This window comes from Thalassophryne amazonica, chromosome 16 (genome assembly GCF_902500255.1).
Source record: "Thalassophryne amazonica chromosome 16, fThaAma1.1, whole genome shotgun sequence".
NCBI classification, from domain to species: domain Eukaryota; kingdom Metazoa; phylum Chordata; class Actinopteri; order Batrachoidiformes; family Batrachoididae; genus Thalassophryne; species Thalassophryne amazonica.
This window is the reverse complement of record NC_047118.1, coordinates 20058263-20077039: the sequence shown is the minus strand read 5'-3', so window position 1 is coordinate 20077039 and position 18777 is coordinate 20058263. Positions and strand designations below refer to the sequence as shown.

The 18777-nt window shown below is 41.6% G+C and overlaps 1 protein-coding gene across 3 annotated transcripts; it reads left to right on the top strand.

Annotated features, from left to right (window-relative positions):
* Positions 1–2786: 2786 nt before the first annotated feature.
* On the top strand, positions 2787–18441 carry LOC117528478 (LIM homeobox transcription factor 1-alpha-like). 3 transcript variants are annotated; one of them, XM_034191111.1, is made up of 8 exons: positions 2787–2793; positions 8396–8402; positions 11647–11879; positions 14950–15113; positions 15230–15307; positions 15402–15522; positions 15608–15760; positions 17609–18441. In XM_034191111.1, exons 3-8 carry the CDS (start codon positions 11705–11707, stop codon positions 17764–17766), a joined length of 849 nt encoding a protein of 282 aa, XP_034047002.1. In that variant the 5' UTR covers positions 2787–2793; positions 8396–8402; positions 11647–11704; the 3' UTR covers positions 17767–18441. The 3 variants fall into 3 exon arrangements, with proteins under 3 accessions (XP_034047002.1, XP_034047004.1, XP_034047003.1); XM_034191113.1 differs by lacking the exons at positions 2787–2793; positions 8396–8402 and adding an exon at positions 10630–10743; XM_034191112.1 differs by lacking the exons at positions 2787–2793; positions 8396–8402 and adding an exon at positions 11048–11500.
* Positions 18442–18777: the final 336 nt, after the last annotated feature.

The window sequence follows — 18777 nt, the reverse complement described above, 5'->3', positions numbered from 1 at the left end:
CCCGGAGCGCAGAGGATGGGTGGCTCCGGTGCAGTGTTGCCAGATGTACGATAATTATCGTATTTGTACGATAGTTTTGCCCTCTGTACGATGTACGATCAATAATGGGAAAAACCCCAAATATGTACGATAATTTCAGTTGTTGCCCAAACACGCATCTCTCTCTGACACCCAAGAATCAGTTTGCAGGCGTTGCACTCAGGCGGCATCAAAGACACACCACACACAGGGCTGCTGCTGGCTTTGGGCTGCCGGGACAGTCATTTGAAAGCCCGCCCCCTCTCATACAAACTAATGAGTTCCCATCCAATCTCTGCAGGACAGGACAGGAAGATTCCCCAACCAACATCTTTTTCTTTTTTTTTTCGAAACTGTATTTCAACAAATGCAATAACAAACGAACAAAACACAAGAGCAAAGAGATATACAAGAAAAATAAAAAAAAAGTTCAATTTCCTTATGGAGGTGTCAACATTTTTTCTGTGTTCAACAAAATCTGCACAAGTGGCATCGGATGACGACAGCGACCTCGAGGTTGAATTCGACTCTTTCTAGTCTGTAATTAACACATGTTTGTGTTACTTCACAGTCTTGCTTGTGCATTTGCTTGTGCATTTGCGTTCTTTTTGTGCCATAGTTTCCCCATTAATATAATTACTGTTTAAAAATGTGACATAACATTCTTTGTAAATGAAAAAAAAACGCTAAAATAGCTACGTTGTATGCGTTTTGTTTGTGTACGATAATTTCTCCCAAAATACGATCATTTTGAGGTTTTGGTAGATAGTTTCATATTTCATATCTGGCAACACTGCTCCGGTGCAGAAAAACAAGAAGGGCGGGGGGGAGGGGTTGCGAACAATGCTGCACACTTAAAATAAACTGCACACACCTTCACAAATGACACTAATACCCTGCCTTTTCCTCAAAAAATACTACATTTATGTTTGCTGTCTGTCTATGTACTTTTCTGTCACTTTTGCGCTCTTTTTCATACTTTTCCCTCGTTTCAAAAGTCACCGAACGCACTTTACTGTAATATGCAACATATAGCATACTGTTGGAAAGCACGGGTTCTTGGCTTGCTGTCAGTGTTGAAATTTTTCAGTGAGGGCTTACATGAGAACTTACGGTAATGAGAATCAGCGGCGCACTAGTGTGAAACTTCCGTGTTTTTCCTCTGTGTTATGACATCACAGGCTTACGTTTACCGTAATACACCATATATCATTGGAAATCCCTTTTTTTTTGGCAAATTAGGTTGCCAGATACCTACAACTGCATTATTGATGAAGAGAATAGATTATACATCTTGTTTCCAGAAACTTTTTTTTTTTTTTTTGTTAGCTCCACAAGTATTTTTTTTTGTTGTCTTGTTCTCTCAGGTGTAGGCCTATAGAATAGATTCGTGATTTTGGGTGCAATTTTGTTATTTAAGCTATTTGTTTGCCTACACACTTAATATTGTAAATAAAGTGTTAAATTATTCAGCATTATGTCGTCATATGTTATGTATTATGCTGTACTTGTGCGTCTAATGGTATGAGTGGGTTAGGGGGTGATGGTGGTGAGCAGGGGGGCGGGGGGGGGTGTGGTATTGTCCCTACCAAAGCTGAGACCAAACCTACGCCCTTGATTAAGGCTGCAACAAACAATTATTTGGGTCATCGATGAATCTGATGGGGTTTCGACATGATTAATCGATTAATCGGATTAGCTGGGAATTTTTTAAAAATGTGCCAGGGAAACAATTTTTCTCTCCTTCCATCATTTATTTAACAACAGAACATTATTTGAAAACTTAAAATACCTGAAAATCAACAATCTGTCAAATGTACCTTGGCTGTTGAAATATAAAATAATAAAGAATAAAACAGTTTATAATAAAGAACAAAAATAATTATTTCAAATTACATTGCTTTATCAAAGTGCAGAGTTGCCATAAAACAACACTGAAACATATAAGTGTTAGAAAATATATGAGGTTATATATATGAGGTAGGAAAAGAGGTATTTTGTTGCCGCAAATCAGCAATTAGCATAACCAGTTAACCATAAAACCTAAATCAAAAACTGTAGCCTGACTGTTATGTGGGCCGCTGAAGAGGAGGTACTGCTGGCCCACCACCACCAGATGGCGCCACCCTGAGAACGCAAAGCCCGGGCCGGTACGTAAGGATTAATTAGGTCAGCTAGGTAGGGAGGTGCCAGTCCATGAATAATTTTATAGGTTAGTAGCAGAACCTTAAAATATGATCTCACTGGGACAGGAAGCCAGTGAAGAGACGCCAAAATGGGTGTAATGTGGTCGAACTTTCTGCTTTGTGTCAAAAGTCTGGCTGCAGCATTTTGAATCAATTGGAGAGCCCTAATGCTAGACTGTGGTAAATCAGAAAATAGAACATTGCAGTGGTCCAATCTAGAAGAGATGACCGCATGGATCGGGGTCTCAGCATCAGCCATAGACAGGATGGGACGAATCTTCGCTATATTTCGCAGGTGGAAGAAAGCAGTCCATTTGTTAATATATATTCATTCCTACAACACATTCCAAAAAGGTTGGAGTGCTAAAGTATTTACCACTTTGGAATATTGTCATTCCTTCTCACAACAGTTAAGACATTTTCACAGTGAGGATACAAAGGATGAAGCACTTCAGGTGTTATTTTGTCCTGTTCTTCCTGCAAACATGTATAAAGATGTACAACAGTACGGCGTCACTGTGTTGCATTTTCCCTTTCAAAATTATGCACACATTCTCTGTTGTGGATCGTCAGGGGTGCAAACACGACAGTTCAGCACCCATAGCTTCTTGTTCTGTATCCATGCCTTTGCAATGTTAATATGTGCAGAATGTGGTTTTGTATTGAAAAATGCATGTCCCTGGAAAAGATGTTGTCTTGAAGGTAGTATATGTTGCTCTAAAATCTCAAAGTGCTTTTTTGCATTAATGCTGCCATCCCAGAAATGTAAATTACCTTTGCCAAGGGTGCTCACATGCTCCTATACCATGACAGACCCTGGCTTTTTGACTTCTTACTAATAACAGTCTGGATGGTCTTGTTCGGCTTTGGTCTAGAGCACACAGCTTCCATTTCTGGTAAAAAAAAAACCCAATTTGGAATACTGATTTGTCTGTCAACAATACATATTCTCACTGTGTGATGGTCTAACCCATAGGCCTCTGAGCCCAGAGAGGTCAACTCCACTTATGGAAAAGGTTCATATAAGGCTTCTTTTTTTGCACAGTAAAGTTTTAGGTGGCATTTCTGAATGTTGTTCTGTATTTTTGTGCTCGATAATTGTTTCCCAAAGTAGTCCCTCATTCTTGTGGTTATATCAGCTATCGATGAATGACGTCCGTCAGAATGCCAAAAGTCTGAGCCAGAATATGCAATAAGTTTTTTTTATCAATTTACTGATGGAAATCTTGCAAAGCAACTCACTCTCTGTCTCACTCCATTACATGCCTTGCTAATCACAGGGAATTTACCATACTGTCTTCTTGTATATAAGTGCATTCTTTGTGTTCTTTCATGTGCAGAAGAATTATCAGGTGGGATGTATTTAATGATGCATGAAAAGGCATGTTGAAGTTGTCAGTTAGAGACACCTAAGTTTGCTCATGAAAAAAACTGCAGTAGTCTGGTTTGAGAAAAGTTTTTCCCTTACCTAAAAACTCTCATTTTACCTAGCTTAACAGATTTTGGGTGGAGATGTGCCAGTTCCTGGAAGGTGGACAAGTTGGAGAGTTGTAGCAGAAAGTTTGTGCCGTACATGAAAGAACATTTGGGAAGAAATCTGAGAAATGATGAATGGGTTTGAGAGTAAGGGCAGGAAAGATGAGGGTGTCTGACTTTTCGGACGGGGCCTGGGGGTTTGTTTGTGGCGGTGTGTGCGTTTTTTGGGGGGGGGGGGGGGTCTGCCACTGTTTTTGCATAATGTGCGATGAGACCCCATCATCTTTCCTCCCCCACAACAATTTTATAACAGACAGCTAATAAATGTTTCATGGCAGAACAAGCTGCTCGCCTCGGCTTTATTAAATCTGAGATAATAAAAGGAGAGAGGAGAGAAAGGGAAAAAAAGAGAGAGAATAGGGGGTCACACAGGAGAGGGAGAGATAGGAGGAACGACGTCGACTTCTCTCAAATCGACCGGCTGTATCTTCTGTTTCTGGGGCAACGGGTCCCGCTGTCCCCCGCCGCCCCCTCCCCGCTGCTTCCCGCCTCGCCAGAGACAGACAGGAAATGAGAAACGGGCAGACAGGATATTGCGTTCTGGTGGCCTGGGGATTAACTGTTTTATCTAAACTAACACGCGCACACACAAACACACATTCTCATCTGCACCCTCACACATAGCATTCATGCTTTGTAGCATCAGGTGTACGCTGCGCATGCACAGACACACATATGATGTCTGTCATGCAGGTTTTTACGTGTTGCAAATGCATTTGGTGTTGAATATCACAGGCCTCCATCAAAGCCTTCCAGTCCATTTGACTGTGGCCTTTTAGCGTAGAAACACCTCTTAGGATTTATTCAGTGCTCTCCATTATCTCCTGGCCATCAGGCAACAGCACAGTTACAAGAAAAAATTGGAGTTTTGCAGTTTTTCCAAACTGTTCATTTAGGCAAGGGGGGCTGTTTACGATGATGGTTTATTGATGCATGGATGGATGCGGTGCACAAATGACAGCATCTGTCAGTTTTTATTGATGTTTGGAACCAGGCGCCTTATCAGTGTTTACACATACTGTGCGTATTTGTGGTGCATGCGACTGCATGTGTTCCTCATGTGTGTGACTGTACTGTACACACACACACACACATATATACACACACACACACATATATATATATATATATATATATATATATATATATATATATATATATATATATATATGTGTGTGTGTGTGAGTGAGTGAGCAGTGGCAGGGGTAGCGAGCATCATGGGGAATGCTGGGAGATTTTAATAACACAGAAGCAGTGCAGGGAGATTTAATAAAAGGAGATGATGTGATTACTGAAGCCTGGCTTTGAGCCATTTGCTTCACAGAGCAATATCCGCCAAAAGTGTGCGTGCGCACCCTTACGCACACATCTAAGAAATGGATACTAAACACAACTTAAAAGATTGTTGCATATCATTTGCTCATTTTTTTTAATCAGTTCCACGTGGTTTACTGGACACACATTTTTGTCTCACGTACAAGCAGCCGTTTGTTTGAAGCAGGAGGTGGCCGTCCTGGACATGTGGAGCGAACATGGGAACCACAGAGTTGCACATAACTTCAATGTGTGATGCATTCAGGGACAAGAGTGGAAATGGTGGCTCTTTAAAGCTACAGTGTGTAGGATTTAGTATCATCTAGTGGTGAGGCTGACAATTTCATTATGCCATCGCTCATCACGATTTGGTTTCACCAGGTTTTCACATCTTTGGTGATGCGAATTCATGCTCCCTTTCCTTCTTTTGTAATAATTTAAACATTTCATAAAAATAAGTGTTCTCAAATTTGTCAGTCTGCACTTGCAACCAATAGATGGTGTATAAGGGAGCAACAAATTCTTCTTTTTTCTTCAGTCATCTGTCCACACTGCAAAATGCAGAAGGCAAAGTAATTGTACCATCATGATGCAACATGGCAACCAACATGAGGAGACCCACTCCCCTATTCTAAGCTCATGAAAACACAACTGCAGGGAATTATACACTAACAGATGGTTCATTCATTAGTGGTTGGTTTGCTTGTAATCAGTGTGTGTATAAAAGGTGAGTCAGTTTCTGGGCTCCTGACAGACCATTGCATCTTTCATCCAGTGCTGCACTGACATTTCTGGATTCTGAGTCATAGAGAAAGCAAAAGAATTGTCAAAGAATCTGCAGGAAAAGGTAATTGAACTGTATAAAACAGGAAAGGGATATAAAAAGATATCCAAGGGATTGCAAAATGCAAATGGTAAAGTAATGTATCATCGTGGTGCAACATGGCAGCTGACATGACGAGACCCACTCCCTATTCTAAGCTCATGAAAACACATCGATTTGTTGTTGCAGGGAATTATACACTAATGAACAGATGGTTGAATGTTATATTAATTCTTTAAAGTCAGTCTATGCAATGCTGTTCTCATATAAGAAGTCATCATTATGAGAGCAAGCGTTATAGTTGTAATCACTCTGAGCACAATTATGGTCTGATTGTGTTGCAGTCCACAGCATTGTCGTCAGAGCTTGTCAGAGCTCACAGGCAAAGCAATGCCACATGACGCAGCTTAGGGAGATGGCAAAGATATCCTGTTTGTATGTGTAGGATTTGCAGTAGAACAAAAAAGAACTGGATGATTTTACTCAGTCGGAGCTAACGATACATCACCTTTGTCGACCTCTTTACGTGTGAGCCAACAATCCACAGGTTTGCATTTAGCTGTGCATTTCTAACCCTTTCATAAACCATTGGCAGTGATGAATGAAGTTGCCCGCAGTGATGGTTCCTGAGGTTTTGTCTATTTTTCAGTACTGCATGCAACATATGCACTCCAAAGAGAACACTACTTTGGCTGTGTACATGGCTAACCCCGCTGTTCAGTTGTTGTACCTTAGGTATGTGTTTGTAAAAACACCCCTTCAACCCCACATACACACAGATAGATCGATGACAGCAAAAATATGCATATTTAACAGAGGCCAGCAGGAGTCGCTGTGCAATAGTAGTCAAGTCAAATCTCGCGCGTATACACGTTCTCGCTGGGGAGGCCGAGATTTCGTTGTCAGTGTAAACAAGCGTTTGCGTCAGCTTGTTTGCAACATTGCGTCGTTATGGAGGTGAGTTCAACCAAAATATGTATTTAGGTGTTTAACTAAGATAATTGTGAGTCTTTCATGTGAGTTTCATAAAAAAAAAAAAAACTTGCTGTTAGGATTATAATTATTCGATCCATTGACATCAATAGCCTTTTTGCTTCACGATTCCCTTATCGGTCCTTCAGAGTGGCCGTTGTTTTTGGGGGTGTGTGTCAGGAAAATGATCATTTCTCCACATTGATTAGAGACCCTGCAGCGGGTCTGTAATCAAGTGTTTTCTGCAGCACGGCTTTGCTTTGAACTTGAACCAATTAAGCAGTGCTTCGATCTTCGATCTGCTGCTTCATTGGTTCTTTATTTTATTTCGGTTTGTCTTAATTTTTCCCCGCTAAAACCCTAAAGAGCATATGTCTGTGAGTAATATTTACCTTTTTATGTTAAATCGACCTGTTATGGTCTTCTGAAACAGTTGATAGATGTATTTTATAACTTAAAAACGGGACTGATGCTAACGTGTTAGCATGTCTATGGCATTCTCAGTGTTAAAGTTAGCATAAGCTGAGCCATTACCAAGCCTACCTCCCCAGTGCGCAGAGGATTCTGGGATACTCTAAAACTGTCAGTAGGCCTCACAACATCCCCAACATCCAAAGGATTCTCTAGCCACTCGGTCCAGAGTATCTTTGTTTTTTAGCTAACTGGTCAGAGCGCCCACCTTCCATTCTGGAGATTGTGAGTTCACGTCCCGAAGGGAGCGAGTGGGAAGAGTCAAAAGACACAACACAGAACAAGCTACATATACTATATTAAAGCTACAGTTGTAGGATGTAGGGCCATTGGTGAGCAGAAATGGACTATAATGTTGATAAACATCTAGTGTATAAATGACGTGCAACAACTAATCGATGTATTTTCACAAGCTTAGAATGAGCCCTTCACATCTGCATCTCATGGAGGTCACCATGTTCCCAGTGCCATGTTGATACAGTAGCTTAAAAGGGACATACTTCCAGACATTTTGAAGTACGGCTGGGAGACTGAATATAACAAATTTGAGAAGCCTCATTTTTGTCAAATATATTAGTTATCACAAGAGAGGAAAAGGGACATAGAAGCAAAAACATGAAGGGAAACAATATTGTGACTGGCAATGGCATAATGGAATGTGCAACCTCACCACTAGATAGCTCTAAATCCTACACACTGTAGCTTTAAGTGATACATTCACTTAATAAGCAAATTCCTATCACAATAAAAATCAGTACCATATTGTCTGGATTTATTCATGATTGATGTAAATGACATCCACGACATATTCATTATTTCTGCTTTAATTCTTATCATATTTTCTGTTTGTTTTCACTGTCAGTTCAAAGGCAATTATTTCAGAGCAAGATGTGATATCATTAAAAAAAAACATCAAATGGGTAAAACACTGAGGATGCCATCATGTGAGGCCACAGTGCAGTCAAGGCCATACATTTGCATATACCTTGACTAAAATCTTTCAAACTAAATATTCCGCAACTGCACATTTTCCCTGCACTGGTAGCAGCCGTACGGCTTGGACAGAAAAATGCAGATGAGCAGTGAGTGTGAGTTCCTCCGTCCAGACCATCCCTCAAGAACAATAAATGCTATCATCTTGTAACTCACCAAATTAAAAGAGTACATAATGAGGATCAAGTAATTAAATGCTGGTTGTGCCAGATCAATTAAAAGAGCAACTTTGTTTTGCCTGTGTAGTATCCCATAGGTGTGTCTGTCACCTGCTGGTTGATTAGTGGATGCTGGCTGAATGATGGAAAATTACAAAAAGTTGTGTGGTACCTACAGTTGTGCTCATACGTTTACATACCCTGGCAGAATTTTTTTATTTTTTGGCCGTTTTTCAGAGAATATGAATGATAACACAAAAACTTTTTTCCACTCATGGTTAGTGGTTGGGTGAAGCCATTTATTGTCAAACAACTGTGTTTACGCTTTTTAAATCATAATGACAACAGAAACTAACCAAATGACCCTGATCAAACATTTATATTTTACATACCCTGGTGATTTTGGCCTGATAACATGCATACAAGTTGACACAAACAGTTTCTGTGCTCCTGAAAGACCCTTGCACCTTTCATCCAGTGCTTCATTGACGTGTCTGGTTTCTGAGTCATAGGTAAAGCAAAAGAATTGTCAAAGACTCTGCAGGAAAAGGGAATTGAACTGTATAAAACAGGAAAGGGATATAAAGATATCTAAGGGACTGAGAATGCCAATCAGCAGTGTTCAAACTCTACTTAAGAAGTGGAAAATGAGGGATTCTTTTGGAACCAAACCACAGTCAGGTAGACGAGCAAAGGTTTCAGCAACAACTGCCAGGAAAATTGTATGGGATGCAAAGAAAACCCCACAAATAAACCCATAAACCCGAATGTTCAAATTAATTACAAAGATTAAGTGGTGTAAACTCAAAGTTTTAAGAAAACATTCTACTTACTTAAATATTTCACATTTGTGTAACATGGTCTTGCTTTAACTAACCAACTGTATATTAAGCAAGCACAACTTCAAAGCATAACTTTGGCAGGGGTGGTGGCCAATTGGGTAGTGCGCTTGGTTTCTGTGCAGAAGGTTCCCAGTTCAAACCCCACAACTGTGACATATCTCCATGTAATGTGGAGTTGTGTCAGGAAGGGCATCCAGTGGAAACTTGTGCCAGATCAACATGCAGTTTCCACCCTCGGATCTACCGTGACGACCCAGAGTGAAAAACGAAGAAGCAGCCGAAGATTAAATTAAACTTTAATTTAATTGTAATCAAAACTTAAGTAGCATATAATCCAAACTTTTAAGCTCTGGGAAGAATTGACTTTTAAGTTTATGAACTCTAAAATTTTGTGGCAATTGATTACCTCAATGTTTTTGAGTTCTACTAACTTGTTCGGGTCTACAGTGAACAAATGTGTGCTGCATGTGTGTAGTTGTGCGCTTTAACCATTATGTCCATAGTGATTTATTGGAAGCTGCTCCCTGGTCAGCCCCAGTGTGAATGATACTTCTATTAGAAGGATTAGTGTGATCTGCTTACAGACCCCCCTCTGTGCCAGTTACCCCAAGTGTCTTCATTTGCCATACTGAGTAATTCCTACCATGCTGCATACAAACCGATTAGGGAGAGACAACTCAACCACAGCATCATTAGGCTTATTTCAAGAAATCCTGTCATTATTCTGTTGTGTGTGTGTGTGGTGTGTGTGTGTGTGTGTGTGTGTGTGTGTGTGTGTGTGTGTGTGTTGTGTGTGTGTGTGTGTGTGTGTGTATATGTGTGTGTGTGTTGTGTGTGTGTCTTGAAATGTTGAAGGGACGGGATCGGGAAAAGGACTAAAAGGATAACCGGCCTCTTTTATAAATAAGCATGAGTTTAGATGTCAGTTATGATGAGTGATGGGTGTACGGTGGAGGTGCAGGCCTGTTTAAACTGTAAACTGTGGTGTAATGGTTTCTATAAGAAAAGACACTGAGCAGCGTGTAAACATGCAGCCCTGTCAAGGGGGTTCTGTGGCTTTTCGTAGGGACGTTGTGCTCTGATGTCGAATTACGACACTGTCATTCGGGGAATTTGAGTTGCGTTTGGCAGATGGATTGAGAAAGATTAGCCCCAGCAGCTGCGTATGAGACAAAATCGCAGATTAGGAGCTCTAATGTGCAGACCTGGCTGCTTCTTTGCACTCCAGATTTGGACAGCAACACCTTCCTCTCACCCAGTCAGGGAGAATCAACAACTTCTTTCTTCGTCCCTTCCTCTCTCTGTTCACACCCCCCGTCTCTTGCCCGGGTTTTTGTTGTTTTTGATGCCATTTCTGCATCCGCTGACCTTCCTCAAATTTGAGCCAGTGTTGCCGGATCTGTTGCACCTTGCAGTCAAAATCGGACCGGGTATATCGACTGCTCATGTGCGCACACATACACACACACACACACACACACACATGTGCATGCATTGCTTGTGTGTCAGTGTGTGCTTAAGTGTGCATAAGTGAGAGGGGAGAGAGATTAACCCCATGCTATCTCCAATCCCTGGTTATGAGTTTACAGCGTCTGTCTGGCCATCGCACTGTTTAAACAACAATCTAATTAATCCTGTCTTATAGTTTCAGTGGAGTGGGGAGGCAGGACGGGAGGCCGTGAGGGAGAAACTGGGAATGCTGGCATAAAATACACAGAGAGGGTGAGGGTGACCGAGAGTGAGAGCAGGGATTTGGGAGGAATTTAACAGGAGAGATTCGAAAAGAAATGTGGATGTGAAGCCGGAACAGACACCGAAGGGTTACAACATCTCACAGGAGTAGAGATGGAGGTACACAAGGAGGAAAGTGGTCCCGGGAAAAACCCTGTGGCTCCGTGTCACATTGGAATGTTAACTTTATTCATCTGCAGGTGGAATACTGTTGGAGCCCTCCCATCAAATAGTTTAACATTTAAGGAATTGCAAGAGAAAGATTCACACTTGGCAGCCCCCTTCATCACAAGCTAACTACTGCCACCTATTGTCAGGAGGGAGAAACACATGCAATAAAAGCAGACTGTAATTCCTGTTAGCAGATGTTCACCTTGTTGCTCTGTGCATTGGGTGATGTTTATACAAACTTTAATTAAGAGACCACGCTAATCTCCGGTACCACTGGAGCTGCAGGTAAATGTGTCAAAGCTCCTCATTTGCATCTTTAGTTACCTCTGCCTTCTTGTTGACGCGTGCATCATCTCACATCCTGCAGCCTTTTTTTAAAAATTATTATTCATGTGAAATCACCTCTCAGTAGCTGGTGTGTCTGTCTCCAGGCTGTTTGTAAGGAAGTGCAGCGCCTGCCTGCAGGTTATCGGACGCTCTGAGCTGATAATGCGCGTGCTGGGCCAGGTATACCACCTGGGCTGCTTCAGCTGCTGCGAGTGCGAACGGCGGCTGCAGAGAGGTGATGAGTTTGTGCTGAAAGAAGGCCAGCTGCTCTGTCGCATGGACTATGAGAAGGAGAGGGAAATGCTGGCTGCCATCAGTCCCACCCCAACTGAATCAGGTACAACAGCGGCAGAATTTTGGCTGTCACAACCTGTTTTATCCCCATTCTTCCGCTGAATGCCACAGGTAGATCTACAAGGGCAGTTAGGGTTCTGCGGAATGACATGTCAGTTTTCGACCTGCTTCAGCTAGTAATTTCAGTTTCAATTTATTTCATTTTATATAGCGCCAAGTCACAACAAAGCTGCCTCAAGGTGCATCACACAAGCAAGGTCTAACCTTACCAACCCCTAGACCAAGCACACAGGTGACAGTGGTAAGAAAAAAACTCCCTCTGATAATATTAAGGAAGAAACCTCAAGCAGACCAGACTCGGAGGGGTGACCCACTGCTTAGGCCATTCTAACAGTTACAAGGATTTTACAAAGCCTTGCAAATGTGAAGAAACAGAAAACCGGAAATCAAAACAACATGACATAATAACAAAAGAATATGTATTTGTATCATAGCGTTTATCTTCTGAAACCAGTCATATCTCCACACAACCCAACAAAAATAATTTTGTATAATTTTAGCCATTCAAATCAATTCACTTAATTTATACAGTGCCAAATCCCATAATAAGTCACCCCCAAAAGCCACACACGAGTAATGTTTAAATCTTACTACCCCCTAAACCAGGGGTGGCCAAGTTCGGTCCTCGAGAGCCACATTCCTGACACTCTTAGTTGTCTCCCTGCTCCAACACACCTGAATCCAATGAAAGGCTCATTAAAAGTCTGCTAACGAGACTTTCATTGGATTTGGGTGTGTTGGAGCAGGGAGACAACTAAGAGTGTCAGGAATGTGGCTCTCGAGGACCGAACTTGGCCACCCCTGCCCTAAGCAATTACAGGATGAAACCTTAAGCAGACCAGACTCAGTATGGTGACCGTCTGCTTTGGCCATAAAAGAAAAAGATGGTCAAGAGAGGTACACAGTGAGTGAGGTCTGTGAAAAAGAGAGCAGTTCTGCACAGAAATTTCTTTCATTTCGAAAGCTTTGGTCTGGTGGCCACCAAGGCAACCACTGCCCATTTAATATACATGTGCAGGGCTTCACAGTAAAGTCTTCCTGAATGCAGAGAGAAACTATAAAGTAAAGACCCAATGACAATTTGTCATTGGCTGAAAGACACCTGGTTTTCTATCATATCAGCAAGAATGCATACATGGCATCATACATTAGCATTTTAAGATGCAACTTCACAAAAAGCTGACCCTTCCTGTTTTAACATAAGGTGCAAAACACTAAAATGCTGTTGCATCTGTCAGTTCAGTGCAATTATTGTCCATCTTGTTAAAAGAGCAAAGTTACTGCTTCTTCTGTCATCATGTGCAGTGATTCCGCTACAACAACCAGTACAATTGTTGTTCGTCCATCAACATTTGAACACTGTGAAACCTGCATTGAATCTGTCTTGCACTGGATGTGAAGTCATCACATTGGGAATGGGAGGCGGTGCTCCAACAAGGAGGCTAAAACACAATGCCTTGGGCATCTGTTGCTAGGCTACCAATTAACGCTACATAAGGGGATCACCCCTTTGAGTCTGGTCTGCTTGAGGTTTCTTCCTCAGAGGGAGTTTTTCCTTACCACTGCTGCTCTGGGGGCTAGTAAGGTTAGAACTTACTTGTGTGAAGCGCCTTGAGGCAACTCTGTTGTGATTTGGCGCTATATAAATGAAGATAAATTGAAATACATAAGGGTGCTTACAAGCTCTGCTCCTGGACATTGCCTGCCATGCATTTTTTTCTAACCATCCTCAGTCCACCCACTGGTAATTAACAAATTCAGGTGTGCTGAACCAATCAAGACCAGGGAGAACCAGACTTGACTAATCACCTGTGGTTGCAGTAGGTAGACATGAAAACCATGGAGGGCAGGTGATTTCCAGAAGCAGGGTTGATGACTCCTGTACAAGACTTTCTTTATTCCTATTTGATAGCCAACACTGTCTTGAAATAATAATAAATGGCCTGATAGCCAATAACTTGCACTAGTTTGTTAGCTACCTACCTTGTAATATGTAGTGTCAGCACGGCCCAGAACCTTGACCAAACCATTTCCCCTTAGACAACTATTGTATCTTTAATGTGGTAATGGCTCTGAAGTTGTACTTGGGGGGAAATGCATTGCAAAAACTCCAATAACTTGCTTTATGTAATGCTTTGATATGTGTTGAACACATCAACCAAGATGGTGGCCAGTAGGTCATGACGTCAGTTAGGAACAGTCTATTGCACAAACACTTTCATGGCTATCTCTGGTTTAGCAATTCATGTTTGATTTGAGGTTAATATAGCTTTGAAGCTTAACTTCAAAGCTTCAGTGTTGTATGCTGATCTTGGACATGTTTCCCAAACATTAGTTGCAATGTAAATCTACGTGCCAGCACATTCTTAAACAAATGTAACTATGATGGTGAGGGTCCCAATGACTAATCCTACAAACATGTTTTTGGCGTTCCAAAACACCCCCCCCCCCCCCCCCCCCCCAAAAAAAAGTCCCACTCACCCACAAGCTGGCTTTTGAACAAAGGTTTCTCATAAATAGAGGGGGGGTTAATAAACTAGGGTTGTTTTGACTAATAAAATCATTAGTCAACTAGTCGGGTAACATTAGTTATCAACTAGTTGGCGACTAAATTTGATATTGAATGAATTAAGCCAATCTTTAATCTTCATGGTAAAACTCAAATGTGACATTTATTTTAACAAAGATAAGAGCAAAATCACAAATACGACAAACAGCGTTAGCATGAAGACAATACCTGCATTCATTTACTAGGCATAGGTAACCCGTCTGAGCTGCCGAGGTTCACAAACTTTACTCACCGAATGAAGGGAGTGGTGGCAGCTCCAGCAGGTCTATTCTTTTAAGAGTTAAATGAACTTAATAAATGGCTTTCGACTAGTCGACTAATAAAAATATTTGACTAGTTTGATCTAAGCTAGTGGTAGTCGACTATTATGACTAGTTGTCCCATCCCTAGAAAAAACCCAACATGCCATCTCAGTTAGCTCATGCATGCTATTCTGTATTTTTTGTTTGTTTTTTGTTTGTTTTTTTGCCTTCTTCTTGCTCAGTGAAGAGTGAGGATGAGGATGGTGGAGGAGGATCTGGCGGGGGAAAGGGCGGCGATGAGGGCAAGGAGCACAAACGTTCAAAACGACCCCGGACCATCTTGACCACACAGCAGCGTCGCGCTTTCAAAGCCTCCTTTGAGGTGTCTGCTAAGCCTTGTCGCAAGGTAGGTCAACCCAGTCGTCTTATCTAGATATAAATTTAGTCCCATCCCTTACATATCACATTGTCTGATTCAATTTTATGTACCAGCTTTTACATTTATTAATGGTCGCTCTCCAGGTGAGGGAGACACTTGCTGCTGAGACAGGCCTGACAGTACGTGTGGTACAGGTGTGGTTTCAAAACCAGCGGGCCAAGGTTAGACTTTGTATATTTACTGACGGCATTTTTTTCTTGTCACATCTGATCCCAGAAGGGTTTCATACCGACGGTGTGACATTTTGTGCCATAGATGAAGAAGATAGCTCGCCGACAGCAGCAGCAACAGCAACAGCAGCAGGAACAAGAGCAGCTGAGTGGATCCAGGAGAGGGTCAAGCAGAGGGGGGCGTCAGAGCAACGACGACAGCGAAGGTAAGCGCTTACAACGCTAACGCAGGATTAAGAAGAAAAGTGACAAAAACACAGCATGGCTAAGGGGTCTCTCATCTCCGCACAGATGGCTCTAGTACCCACGGGATGGACGGGATCCTGGGGTATCCCTCTCTGCCGCGACAACAGCTGCTCACTCTGGATCCCAACATCTATGGCGGGGAGCCGTTTCGACACGGGCTCACACCGCCTCAGCTCAACAACGAGCAGATCCACTACGGTAAAACAAGAGGCCACGAGTCTGAAGAAAATCAACTCAAAATTAACTTTGCCCTGACCCGCCTACACTCACAACAGCAACAATTGAGATCAACCTTTGCAGGTCAACCTCGTCGAACCACTGATGTTGAAGGAGCTTAGCAAACCGTGGTCAAACTGCACTGAACAAACTTCATTACCGCCTCAGGAAACGTGTAGCAGGAGATAGTTGGGCAAATGTTGAACCTACAGGCTGTTTTTAACCACAATACACTTGGGTTATACTGTACTGCCTGTTAGTTCTTTGAGATTTTGTACTGTTTTGAATTTTTCAAAGCCACGTGCTGTTACCCTGCGTGCGAGCGAAGCATTGTAGTTTTCACTGGTATATGTCTGTGTGAGTGCTGACAAGATGAACTCAGAAACAGCTGGATGGATTCTATTCAAACCTTGTGGGAATAACACTTGGATAGATACAGTGCCCTCCAAAGGATTGGTCCCCTTGCTATTTCACTCATAATAAAATCCTCAGCATTTATTTGTCTGTCTGTTACCAGGATACTTCAAAACTACTGCACAGATTTTGACGAAATTTTCACCACATATAGATATTAGGGCATGGACTCCATATACATACAGACTCCATTGAATTTGGAGGTGATCCGGATTGGTGGATGGAGAAATTCTGATTGCTCGTGTTTAATTAGTTTATGGCATTTCAAATATAAAAAGTAAATCAGGCTTCTCATATATAAAAAATTCTAAAATTATCTTCTTAAACTCAAACTGACAGCAATCTCTACATCTGATATAAATTAATTAAAAATATAAAAGCTATGATGATCGGTTGCATGGTAATGGGCCCCCTTAGTATAATACCCTGTAAATAATTAGTTTTATTGCCAGTTTTCTTCAGACAAGTCAGGGGATGGATACATGAACATTTCCAAGTCACTGAATGTGTCTTGGACTTTATTTACATCAATTATGAAGAAAACAAACCGTATGGCACTGTATGGTAAATCTGTGTAGAGGAGACAGAACAAGCAGAAGAGTGAGGAAAGCCACCAAGACACCCCAGACAATTTAGAAGAAGTTACAGGCTTCTGTGGCTGCGATTGGAGAAATTGTGCATAGTGCATGTTTTGCATTTGTATCTCAACTTATACAGCTTCACGATGACGTGGTACAGAGGAGGGTTTTTTTTAAAAAGACCTGAAAGTTCAGCTACATTTTGCCAGAAGGTACATCTGAGAAGCAAGCCTAGATTTGATGTGTTGGTGAAAGAAAATCCTCCTCTGCTGATATGGTTAAAAAAACCCACCCCTTTTTATATCTAAACAAACAAGAAGTTTTGATCTACAGCATATATTGATCAGTAAAATATTTGTGATTGATTGGGTATTAGATTAATAGAACTTTATTAATCCTTGGGAAGACTCCCTCTGGGAATTTGAGGTTCCAGCAGCATTGTATAGCAGCACACAGGGTAAGAAGCACACAGAGCATCAAAAGTGAAAGTTAAAAAAAACAAAAAAAAACAATTTGCAAATATAAATGTAAATAAATAAATATAAATACCAGACATACTGATTGCTACTGGTTTACTGGCTACTACCGTTATGAATAACGTCATAATAAAAACACATGTTAAGTTATAGTCGAAAGCAACATTTCAGATATACTATATGTATATTTACTTGCACCCCGATATTGTGGCGTGTAGAAAGCACAGGATATGCATCAGCGAGCGCGGATGCATTTTCATTTGAGTAAAAAAAACAACTTTCACTGCTCTATTCATTTTGTACCCGTTCTTTTCTTTTAATATAAGACTAACGTTGCGCCCTCTTGCTCTGTATTGTTGCAGATTCAGAGACGGTGTTCCACGACCTCGACAGCGACGGAAGCCTCGGCCACCTTGGCGACTGCCTCTTGGCAACAGCAGAGGGTGCTCTCCTGCAGGGGCGAGTGGGAAACCCCATCGACCGCCTTTATTCCATGCAGAACTCATACTTCACCTCCTGACCCCTATAAATACTCACCCTGTACCCCTCCTTGTCCACCCTTCACCTCTCAGAGATGCAGCTAATGGAGTCTGTCCATCAACACGCCTGAGGGACCACTCCCCTTCAAACAGCCTACAGCTGACCACACACTTCTCTAAGCTTGTATCACTGGAAAAAAACCTTCAAACGGGGGCCGTATTCATATCTCAATTTGTGGCCAATTAGCATAATGTTCCCATCATCTTTCCGAGATAAGAATCACATGCTGGAAACCCTGTAAACAGTCAAGATATGTAAATGAACATCACTTTAGTGGCACTTTTCCAGTGAAGACAACAAAATATATAAATGTATACACTGTGGCATCAAACTTTAGATAATTCATGTTAGAATGCATCAATCAATCACTTTACCTTTATGACACTAGACTGGTCTTATGAGCAGCTGAGGGTCAAAATTAAACAAGTACATGCAGAATACTGCAAATAGGAGCAGTATTTACTTATGTGCGTGAAAGACTGAAGCATACAGTACTGTATATGGATTGGAGTACGACTTATCTCAGGTTAGTATGTATGTGTACAGGATGTAGCCTGAGCAATAACTCAGTATATCATGCTGGATAGGATTCCCGTTTACTGAACCAGTGACTTCAACAAAGCAGGCCTTCAAAGAGATCTTTTTAGGAAACTACGTAAAAAATGGTAATGAACATATGGAACATGCTTCAAGGGGTCATGGTGTACACTTTTTTGGTGAGCTAAGGTATGTTGCAAGGTGGCATATATGACATAGGTGATGCATCCTAAAATAAAACCCAAATTCAGGTTGCGAGAATATTAGTTGTTTTTGTGCGCGTACACTCTCAGTAGAAAAGACCTGCTGCTTCACACGAATGAAGCTCGAACACGCCAAACTAGCTTGAAGACACCAAGTGAGGGGAACATCCCATTAGTCTGAAGGTTCACTAGTCCAAAGGTTCGGGTCAATAAATGAATACATTTTGATGAAGTTTCAGTAGGCTGCACTA

What these genes read in the sequence shown, in the direction of transcription:
- LOC117528478 (XM_034191111.1), top strand. Translation starts at nt 11,705, where the DNA reads ATGCGCGTGCTGGGCCAGGTATACCACCTGGGCTGCTTCAGCTGCTGC. An exon ending in TCCCACCCCAACTGAATCAG is followed by an intron (nt 11,880 to 14,949) that starts GTACAACAGCGG and finishes CTTCTTGCTCAG; the next exon opens with TGAAGAGTGAGGATGAGGAT. An exon ending in CTGCTAAGCCTTGTCGCAAG is followed by an intron (nt 15,114 to 15,229) that starts GTAGGTCAACCC and finishes GTCGCTCTCCAG; the next exon opens with GTGAGGGAGACACTTGCTGC.